This window comes from Coregonus lavaretus (genome assembly GCF_964263955.1).
Source record: "Coregonus lavaretus genome assembly, contig: HAP1_SCAFFOLD_156, whole genome shotgun sequence".
Taxonomy (NCBI): domain Eukaryota; kingdom Metazoa; phylum Chordata; class Actinopteri; order Salmoniformes; family Salmonidae; genus Coregonus; species Coregonus lavaretus.
Window position 1 is genome coordinate 210675 of NW_028164304.1, and position 10910 is coordinate 221584.

General features: G+C 41.8%; 1 protein-coding gene across 2 annotated transcripts; it reads left to right on the plus strand.

Moving 5' to 3' along the window:
• The first annotated feature begins 1904 nt into the window (after positions 1-1904).
• On the plus strand, positions 1905-5821 carry LOC311117200 (proteasome subunit alpha type-4-like). Of its 2 annotated transcripts, none has more exons than XM_084192179.1 (9): positions 1905-1965; positions 2399-2427; positions 3413-3455; positions 3585-3747; positions 4059-4136; positions 4313-4401; positions 4596-4726; positions 5119-5242; positions 5573-5821. In XM_084192179.1, exons 2-9 carry the CDS (start codon positions 2425-2427, stop codon positions 5725-5727), a joined length of 786 nt encoding a protein of 261 aa, XP_084048305.1. In that variant the 5' UTR covers positions 1905-1965; positions 2399-2424; the 3' UTR covers positions 5728-5821. The 2 variants fall into 2 exon arrangements, with proteins under 2 accessions (XP_084048305.1, XP_084048306.1); XM_084192180.1 differs by having other exon boundaries at positions 1915-1965; positions 2385-2427.
• Positions 5822-10910: the final 5089 nt, after the last annotated feature.

A 10910-nucleotide genomic window follows, 5' to 3' on the forward strand; every position in this document is an offset into this window, starting at 1 on the left:
CGCATCTACGCTCTCTCCTCCTCTCACCTTTTCCCTTCGCTTGTGGACTTCAGTGCACAATACAACAGCTGTCTGTGACCAGCCGAAAAAACCTTTCCCAAGCTAAACTTTCATATCAAAACCGCTAACGGCTACACACAGGCTACATCCTTTTCACCATATTAACGTCATAGTCAACATAGCTACTACAACGCATTTTTAACCCAATCATGCAGCACAGTGTACAGCAAGCTGTTTAGCAGTTACACAGGCGGGCCCGGTCGCAATAAATTACTAAAACCAAAAGCTTACCGTGACTTGGAAGAGTTCCAGTGTTGGATAGACAAAGCCAGCTAGCTAACATAGAATCCCTCTCTGTTTGAACCGGGTGTTTGAGTAGGCTAAACTAGCTAGCTGCATTACTAGTTAAGTAAGTAAAAGTGATTTTTTGTTGTTGTAGAATATTGTAGAATAATAGTGAAGACATCAAAACTATGAAGTGCAGCGGTCTAAGGCACTGCATCAAAGTGCAAAGCTGTCATCAAGGCAAAGGGTGGCTACTTTGAAGAATCTAAAATTTAAAATATATTTTGATTTGTTTAACACTTTTTTGGTTATTACATGATTCCATATGTGTTATTTCATAGTTTTGATGTCTTCACTATTATTCTACAATGTAGAAAATAGTACAAATAAAGAGTATATATATAATGAAATATAGCTCCCTCTCTCTCTCTCTTGCTTCTCCTTAATTTTGGAATAAATTAATTTGTTCAAAACTTTTAAACTATTGTCTTTTTCTCTCTTTGCGTCAACTACTCGCCACATTTTATGCACTACAGTGCTAGCTAGCTGTATCTTATGCTTTCAGTATAGATTCATTCTCTGATCCTTTTATTGGGTGGACATGTCAGTTCATGCTGCAAGAACTCTGATAGGTTGGAGGACGTCCTTCAGAAGTTGTCATAATTACTGTGCAAGTCTATGGAAGGGGGTGAAAACCATGAGCCTCAAAGGTTTTGTATTGAAGTCAATGTACCCAGAGGAGGACAGAAGCTAGCTGACCTCCGGCTACACCATGGTGCTACCCTGCAGAGTGCTGCTGAGGCTATGTTTTAATAGATTATTTGGTGACGTGAATACATTTAGTATAGTTTTATCTAAAAAGGATAACTTTTTTAATGTTTCACTATTTTTATTTTAATGAAATTCACTGAGGAGGATGGTCCTTCCCTTCCTCCTCTGAAGAGCCTCCACTGGTTTACACCCAGAGGAAACTAGAAGTGTTCCTGACTAGAATGGACCCCCCTTTTACTGCGACACAACCTACAGATAATGTTGTATGGTGCAATATATATATGTACAATATGAAAAAACAATTGGATTTAAGTTGATGGGCCACACTATAAGGGCCGCCAAATGAGCAGTGGCGCTCCTCTGGGTGTAAACTTTGTGGATTTGGAAACTAAAAGGGCTCCTGAGTAGAATGGACCCCCCTTTTACTGCAACATAAAGTACAGATAATGTTGAATGGTGCAATAAATGATAGTACACACACACAAAATATTGTTGACCATTTAGGCTTGAAAAAATAAACCAATAAATGACATTTAAGTCATTTAGCAGACGCTCTTATCCAGAACGACTTACAGTTAGTGAGTGCATACATTTTCAATCTGGCCCCAGTGGGAAACGAACCCACAACCCTGGCGTTGCAAGCGCCATGCTCTACCAACTGAGCTACACGGGGCATCTCGTATAGAAATACTTTTAATTATTCTTTGTATGATAACTAGTATAAAATATATTGATAATTGTGAACATTTACAACATTTTAAACCCTAATTATTAATTTACAATGTATACAGGACGGAACTTTTATTCTGAAGGATTCCAAAAAATCCGGGACCCGGAAGTGCTTAGTTATTCTTGTCTACTTCGCAGCAGTGTGTGTCAGCAACAAACTACTACATCAGGCTAGCTAAGGTAAATAGCGATGTTTTATATTACTGTCTGTTTAGCCACACGTTTACTATAAAAGTAAAACATTGGGGGCATATCTTATAAATTGCATATACGTGACCTGTTGTTAAAATGGCCCCAAAAGTCAGCTAGCCTCTCCAGGCATTGTAAAGTTAGCTAGCTAAGGTTAGCATGCTGGCTGGCTAGCTAGCATATTTCTGTTTGTAACACATTTGCCTTGTATGAATGAACTAACGTGACTTCGCTAACGTTTTCTCACTACTCTAGCTAATTCAGCTACTACTGTAGCTATATGTTAACTTTCTAATTGGCTAGCTAGATATTCTTTGTAATCAAATAATATAGCTCACGTTAGCGAGTTAACCAGCAGTTCTTATTGTTTTGAGATTTGTATTATGGACCTTCATTAATATTATTGGAAGTGTTGGTTTCGCAGGTTTTATTTTACAGGCAGGCTGAATCATGGTAAGTAGCTAGCTACGTTAATGTTATTATCTGTAATGTACAGGTAACTTCCAAAATAAAGGAAACACCAACATAGTGTCTTAAAGTGGCAATATGTCACTTTTTGGGCGACCCGACAAAATTCACATAAATGTAGATATAGATCTATAATTCTACGTGAACGCAAGACTAAGAAGCGGTATATATGTTCTATGTGCGCTATTTCTATACTCCCTGTTAAGTTTTGTTTTTGCATCTTTTACTTTCTGTTTTGTACACCAGCTTCAAACAGCTGAAAATATAATTTTTTTGGTTATGGAAAATATATTTCATAGCGGTTTAGATGATACAATGATTCTCTACACTATACTAGCTTATTTTGTCACAAACTGAAATTAGGCAAACTATTAGAGTTTTACCAAACAGGAAATGGCGGAACGGTTTCGGTAAAGTGCAACTTTGATAGGGCGGTGAGCCGCCAGAACAGCTGCAATGCGCCATGGCATATATTCTACAAGTGTCTGGAGCTCTAATGGAGGGATGTGACACCATTCTTCCACGAGAACTTCTATCATTTGGTGTTTTGTTTGATGGTGGTGGAAAACGCTGTCTCAGGCACTTCTCCAGAATCTCCCGTAAGTGTTCAATTGGGTTGAGATCTGGTGACTGAGACACACACCCTTTAAACCCCGTATGTTCCTTTGAGACCCCTCTTTCAAAGTCACTGAGATCTATTCTTCAAGCCATGGTAGCCAAAAAAATTGGCAACTGGGTACTTTTTATAAACGACCCAAAGCATGCTGGAATGTTAATTGCTTAATTAACTCGGGAACTACAAATGTGTGGAAGCACCTCCTTTCAATATATCTTATATCCCTCATTTACTCACGTGTTTCCTTTATTTTGGCAGTTACCTGTACATGTTTAATATGATGCAGTTGACTACCTTTCAGCCTTTACTTGGGTGCTTTCTTCGGAAATTGATAACACTTATTTATTTTTGTAGTCTCGTAGATATGATTCCCGGACTACCATTTTCTCACCTGAAGGCAAGTGTTATCTTTCCAATAACGAGTTACTGTCCATAATGAATGTTATCATCACATTCAAGACTCTACTGTCAAGTGTTCTCTGACCAACCATGTCAGACACAACAATTTATAGTTGCTGCTTTACAGGACGCTTATATCAGGTGGAGTATGCCATGGAGGCTATTGGCCACGCCGGCTCATGTCTTGGGATTTTAGCAAATGACGGTGTACTGTTGGCTGCAGAGAGGCGGAACATCCACAAGCTGCTTGATGAGGTTTTCTTCTCGGAGAAGATCTACAAGCTCAATGAGTGAGTATGACCATAGTCTCCCTTGCCAGGCTTATATGTAGCACTACTATAAGCATGCCAACAAGACAGATCAGGACCTGCTCATAAAGCGTCTCAAGACTAGGAGTGCTGATCTAAGATCAGGTCTGCCCTGTCCCTGTAATCGTATTCATTATTATCTAAAAGGCTAAACTGATCCTAGATCAACACTCCTACTCTGAAGCTGGGATGCTTTGCTCCCTCACCATCCAGTTGTTAGTAGATGTCAGCCATGCTACTACATTATACCCATGGACTGCTCTGTGATTTGATTTGGTGTCGTATCGTTTCAGAGACATGGCTTGCAGTGTTGCCGGTATCACCTCCGATGCTAACGTGCTAACCAATGAGCTGAGGCTAATAGCACAGAGGTATGTAGGGTAGTAAAGTCCACGGTCTCTACCTGTGACACATTTGTTCATTAATTCATATACAAAGCCATGTATGGTGTTAGTTTGTGTTAGTGCAAGATCAACAAGGCACCCCTAGTAATCTATCACTGTGTCTATCTGACAGATAATGTGTATGTGTTATTTAATTCACACAGATATCTACTGCAGTACCAGGAGCCAATCCCCTGTGAGCAGTTGGTGACCGCGTTGTGTGACATCAAACAGGCCTACACACAGTTTGGAGGTTAGCTAATAGACAGAGGCCACAAACACCTCCGTTGGGTTCTCTCGTAAACGCCACCCTGGTTACACTTCCACCATAGTTGCTGGAACCATACTGGACCAAAGGGCTGTGTGAAAAGAACAGACCAGAGGCAGCAGAGTACAGTTAGGGTCAGCACAAGTTTTGATTGTGTTTGATGTGTTGTGTGTCTTCAGGGAAGAGGCCGTTTGGAGTGTCTCTGCTCTACATGGGCTGGGACAAACACTACGGCTTCCAGCTCTACCAGAGTGACCCCAGTGGAAACTATGGAGGATGGAAGGCTACTTGCATCGGCAACAACAGCGCGGTAAGCCTGCTGTCGTCAACGTTGGCACAATGCACATTCATTGTTTTGGCAGTAGCATTGCCACAAAGTAAAGACGTGAAACGTCACAGTAGATGGTGCTACAGTGTTGACTGGGACTTGAAAATATACACTTTTGTGGCATAATATTTCAACAATTCAGCCCTTGGCTGGATATCAGACTTATGGCTGCCTAACTGGCATACTACATCTCAATGAAAATAGACACAATTATCTAATTGAGTGGTACTGAGGTGTTATATCATTAACGTCATAGATTTAGCCGGTGTTAACTGTGGAATAGACACCGGCTGGAATGCGGTTTTAACCAATCAGCATTCAGGATTAGACCCACCTGTTGTCTAAATCATCATGTTGTATCTTCTCCTCCCCAGGCTGCAGTGTCCATGTTGAAGCAGGATTTCAAAGAGGGCGAGATGTCACTGTCCTCTGCCCTGGCGTTGGCCGTCAAAGTCCTGAACAAGACCATGGACGTCAGCAAGCTCTCGGCGGAGAAAGGTAAGATCCACACCGGACATCACCATTCTAAACAACTACTGAGCCTCTCCTGCCTTGGAACACACTGCGTAAACCCAGACTGTAGATGGTCTTGTGTAGAGTGGGACGGTGTTATCCTAATCCACAGCTGTTCTATGGAGAGTAGGCTAGAAATGATGAAGATGATGATGTCTAAAACATTAGACATCATCAGCTGTTGTACATTATACACACAATACTGTATATAATGAATATGTTGTATAGAGATGTATATAGTAAGCTATACGTCTGTAATGCAGCCTGAGATATGAACATAGACGTTATGACTCATGGATATCTTGACCTCCCCAGTGGAAATAGCCACCCTGACGCGAGAAGACGGAAAGACCAAGATCAAGGTGCTGAAACAGAAAGAGGTGGAGGAGCTGATCAAACGACACGAGGCCGAAGAGGCCAAGGCAGAGAAAGACAAGAAAGACAAAGAACAGAAGGAGAAGGACAAATAAACACTCGTTTCAAATTCATACTTTCCTAAAACACCCGTAACGTGTTACGCTCTTGTTAGTCTTTTTCTTTATTAAAACATTGAAACCAAATGTACTGATAGAATCTCTAGTTTCATTATGTTGTGATAACCATTATTGTGTATCCAGGCAGACTTCTCAGAAATACTTTGAAGACTTCAGTAACCCGCCAAGGCAAGGGAAAGATTAAGGCCACAGGGTATGTCCTGATTGTTTACAGAATTTCAATGTGTTGTGAACTGGGTCATGTTCAGTAGCGTACACCGTAGCAAAACACTTGTTATTAAGTTCAGGTAGTATCTCCTTGTTTCTCTTAAGAAGAACCAATATACTTGTAGGCAATATAATTTGATTCACATCATTACACATGGGCTGTTAACTGGTGCCAAAACACAATACCGACAAGAACAGAGGTATAACAGGACTTTTATTCCATCTGTAGTGTCATTACATGAAAATGGAAATCTGAAATGTGTGTGTATATAGAAATTCTAGAACACAATAGTTTAGAAAGTAGGAAGGGGATGTGTGTATAGTATGTTGGATCAGCTACAGGGGAATGTAGGCGCTTGCTTTCACACATGCAGCCTAATCTTCTCAACTGAATGCACAAGAAGAATGTCAAGTGAGTCTAGTACACAGTATGTATGTATTTAGTGCTCCCCTGACCTAAGATAAACCTCTTAAGTGTGAGCAACATTACAGTTAAGCGATGTATTGTCACTGACTTAACGAGTCTTTGAAGTCTGCATGTCAATAATGGGAGTTTACAAAGATCATTCACTCAATCCAAGACAACGGAGACATTTGCATTGTAAAATACATTTGTTGCAGCGGTTCAGTAAAACAAAAAGATCTACCAGGGTTACTGAGTCCTGAACGCATACCCATGATTTCATTATCCAGACATCTGGATTCCAATGTTATGTGCCATATTGCCCTTAGCCCCCTCTTCCGGTATACTGTAGTTTTATTAGAGTCTTATTAGAGTCCCTCACCTTTAGCTGCACTGTGGAGTTTAAAATAATAAGTTAGTATTTTTAGCACTGAGTGTCCCACTTGCAGTAGAAGCTGTGGCAACTGGCGACACAACATGCAAGAGGTCAAGAACGCAGCCACCTAACAGGATCAATCTTTTTAGTTCAAGCCTTGAAGGTTCAATCACCAAAGAGGTCTACAGAATGAAGGGCTTGCTCTCCGTCACGACTACAGCACTACATATGGGAAGAGAGAGATGGGTCTTGTCCCAATATGCTTAAATAGCTTCCTTTCCTTGTTTCCTATCCCCACCATAGAAAAAAACAACAACAAAGGTCAGGTGGGCATGGAAAAGAGACTATTGGGCCAGAGCAATAGATTAGTGATGTTTGGGTTGATCAGGAGGGCATTAATCTTCTGACTCCGGACATGTTGGACTCATGGAGTAGCCCAAAAACACAAGATCTGCTCGGGGCGGTATCAGAGGGTGGCCTGGTTTCATAATCTCAAAGCCTATGTAGTGGAAAGTCCTGGTAAGGAGCGCTGGAAAGATGTAGAAACCGTAGGATTGTTAACGTGACTGTTCAGACAGTATCTAAATTATGTTTCCCTTTTTCAATTTTAGTGTGCACTTTGCATTATTCCTGATTGTTTTTTTTAACACCAGTACGGTTAGAGGTTACTAAAGTGACATTAATTTGATCAATAAACAAATAATTCAACTAATTTAATAATTTGTCTAATATAAAGCGCATGAAAGAACACGTCTAGACTTAGACATACCTTGATCCCCTCTGCTTTTGGAGAACCACAGAAACACATGGCTGACTCCTAACTTTTCTTCGGAGAACATGAGGAGACTGGTGAGTCTGATAAAAGAGAAGAGAGGAAAGAAGAGAGGGGTGTATCTCAAATAATGTAAGTGTTGCTCCTTTGTATTCCCTTACATATTCATGCACACTGTAATATGCAGGATTCTCCCAAAGTAGTCCTCTGGAGCTCCACCCAGTACAGTGCATATCCAAGATAAGTTACATCTAGATTTGCTTTCCTCTATCGTAATCGCTCCTCTTTCACCCCAGCTGCCAAACTAAAACTGATTCAGATGACCATCCTGCCCATGCTAGATTACGGAGATGTAAATTATAGATCAGCAGTAAGGGTGCTCTCGAGCGGCTAGATCAGGGTTCTTCAATTCCGGTCCTGGGGGGCCGAAACACTTCTGTTTTTTATTTCTACCTGGTAGTTAATTGCACTCACCTGGTGTCCCAGGTCTGAATTAGCCCCTGATTAGAAGGAGAGGATGAAAAACAGAGGTGTTTCGGCCCTCCAGGACCGGAATTGAAGAACCCTGGGCTAGATGTTCTTTACCATTCGGCCATCAGATTTGCCACCAATGCTCCTTATAGGACACATCACTGCACTCTACACTCCTCTGTAAACTGGTCATCTCTGTATACCCGACGCTTATTTATAAAACCCTCTTAGGCCTCACTCCCCCCTATCTGAGATACCTACTGCAACCCTCATCCTCCACATACAACACCCATTCTGCCAGTCACATTCTGTTAAAGGTCCCCAAAGCACACACATCTCTGGGTCGCTCCTCTTTTCAGTTCGCTGCAGCTAGCGACTGGAACGAGCTGCAAAAAACTCTCAAACTGGACAGTTTTATCTCCATCGCTACATTCAAAGACTCAATCATGGACACTCTTACAGGCACTTGTGGCTGCTTCACGTGATGTATTGTTGTCTCTACCTTTTTGCCCTTTGTGCTGTTGTCTATGCCCAACAATGTTTGTACCATGTTGTGCTACTACCATGTTGTTGTCATGTTGTGTTGCTACCGTGTTGTTGTCACGTTGTGTTGCTACCATGTTGTTGTCATGTTGTGTTGCTACCATGCTGTGTTGTCATGTGTTGCTGCCGTGCTGTGTTGTCATGTTGTGTTGCTACCATGCTGTGTTGTCATGTGTTGCTGTCATGCTGTGTTGTTGTCTTAGGTCTCTCTTTATGTAGTGTTGTGGTGTCTCTCTTGTCATGATGTGTGTTTTGTCCTACATTTTTATTTTTTAATCCCAGCCCCAGTCCCTGCAGGAGGCCTTCTGTCGCTTGGTAGGCCGTCATTGTAAATAAGAATTTGTTGTTGTTTGAAATGATTTATATATATATATATATATATATTTCCCTTCACTGGCAATCTTTAAAATGTATTTTTTAGACTTAATTCCAGCCTTCCCGATGGCATAATGCATGGTTATAACAGGTGTATGTATGCATGATTATAAAGCCAGCGAGGATAGACGGCAGTTCCTCCTCACCCCTCTTTGCTGCCCTCAGGGAGTGACCCCTCTGGGATCTCCAGGAAGAGGCTGTCTGAGGTGAACACAGTCTCCCAGCATGCATTGCGGTGCTCGCTCAGCTGGTAGTGAAAGTGCAGGATGGGGAGAGCTCCACGAACAGAGGTCACCTGGGTCACTGTCAGCCTTCCATCCTGAGAGAGGAAAGCAAAACGTATTGGCACACTGTTCGATACAGAACTTCCACAGTTATTAGATGGACAAGGTTTCGACCCATAACATAGGTCTTTGTCAGCTATTAATCTAGGAACTAGGTAGGTTACACTTTAGCCTGATCTAGCATCTATCTTAAATAAGGGATTCCTGTTGTTATGATTTGCCTATGAGCATAATATTTTCAAACCAATGGACCTCCAGCAGAATTACTCTCTTCACCATTGCTGTTTGATCAATACAGTGACCGACATTAACCTATACACATAGCAATATTCAAGCCATTCTCTGCCTTTTCTCAAATGTTGAGTCATTACAGGCAGTCTTGGGTGAAACTTGTCCTTGTGTACAAGGGTCACTTTTCACTATGAAAGTAGCAAGGATTAACCTAACTTTAAGAGCATGCTTTTGGGTATGTGCAGGAATGTTGAGTGTATTTGGGCTTGTGTCATTTTGTGGTTCAGTAGCTTTCTGGGTTAATGAGAGTGGGTTTTGGCGCCTGACACAGTGACCCACATCCCTGAACATGTTAACAAGTAGCTAAACAAACCATGTAAATAGACTGTAGTCTCTCAAATGATAGATGGAGCATAGATCAAATGAAAGGCCTGTAGGCTTATGACTATAAAGCTAAACAGTAAGATGCAATGTATCTTTTGACAACATTAGCACATTTTTACCATTAATCTTCGGAAAGTCCTCATGGTTATAAAAACAGACATCCTTCCTAATTTCTTCCCTTATGACCTGTGTGTTTGGATAAGTGAAATTCAGGTTTCCAACCCCATTGCTTTAACCAATCCAATTATCTCAGATCTTTGATTGATAACTTCAATGAAGGAAGAATGCATTGTTTGGCTATTGGGATGGGGCCCTATAGGGACTCACTTTGTGAAGGAGCACATGGAGAGAGGGATCCCTGCCAGTCCCTCGCCCACCTGGGATCTTCAGCGGTGAGTGAGGGGCATCAGGAGCACCACAGAGGCCCTGGGGCCTGGTGCTTAGAGCAGCCCATATACGACACCAACATGGGACTGGAGGTACACAGAGGCCCTGGAGGCTGGTGTTTGGAGCAGCCCATATACGACACCAACATGGGACTGGAGGTACACAGAGGCCCTGGAGGCTGGTGTTTGGAGCAGCCCATAAACGACACCAACATGGGACTGGAGGTACACAGAGGCCCTGGAGGCTGGTGTTTGGAGCAGCCCATATACGACACCAACATGGGACTGGAGGTACACAGAGCAACAAGGTGAGGTTGGGTAAGTCAAGCTAAAGTTATTGTAATATAAGTGGCTTTGGATAGGAGGGTCAGTTAGCATAGGGTACCAGTTCAAATAACATCAGTAGAGACATGTTAAGAGGAACTAGCCTGAGAAAAAGCATTTCACCTCAGAGTGCCATTGTACTGTATATGCAGGCTGGGATTAAAGCTACGTAGCCTATTGTACTTCCAATGAAACATTTAATGAAAAATGTCTGCAGAGTTTGTTCACTCAAAACACCCCACATTTGAACGCACACTCAAAACTGTTCCAAGGTTCTATTGTTGTACTAAACCAACCTTTAAAAAAACTCATTATTTACAGCTCACTGGCAGAGAGGGAATTAGGTCAGGAATTAAGAGCCTTGGTAGGAAACCATGACCTAGTGTGGGCTAGTGGACGTCAC

What these genes read in the sequence shown, in the direction of transcription:
- LOC311117200 (XM_084192179.1), top strand. An exon ending in CTGAGGCTAATAGCACAGAG is followed by an intron (nt 4,137 to 4,312) that starts GTATGTAGGGTA and finishes TAATTCACACAG; the next exon opens with ATATCTACTGCAGTACCAGG. An exon ending in GGCCTACACACAGTTTGGAG is followed by an intron (nt 4,402 to 4,595) that starts GTTAGCTAATAG and finishes GTGTGTCTTCAG; the next exon opens with GGAAGAGGCCGTTTGGAGTG.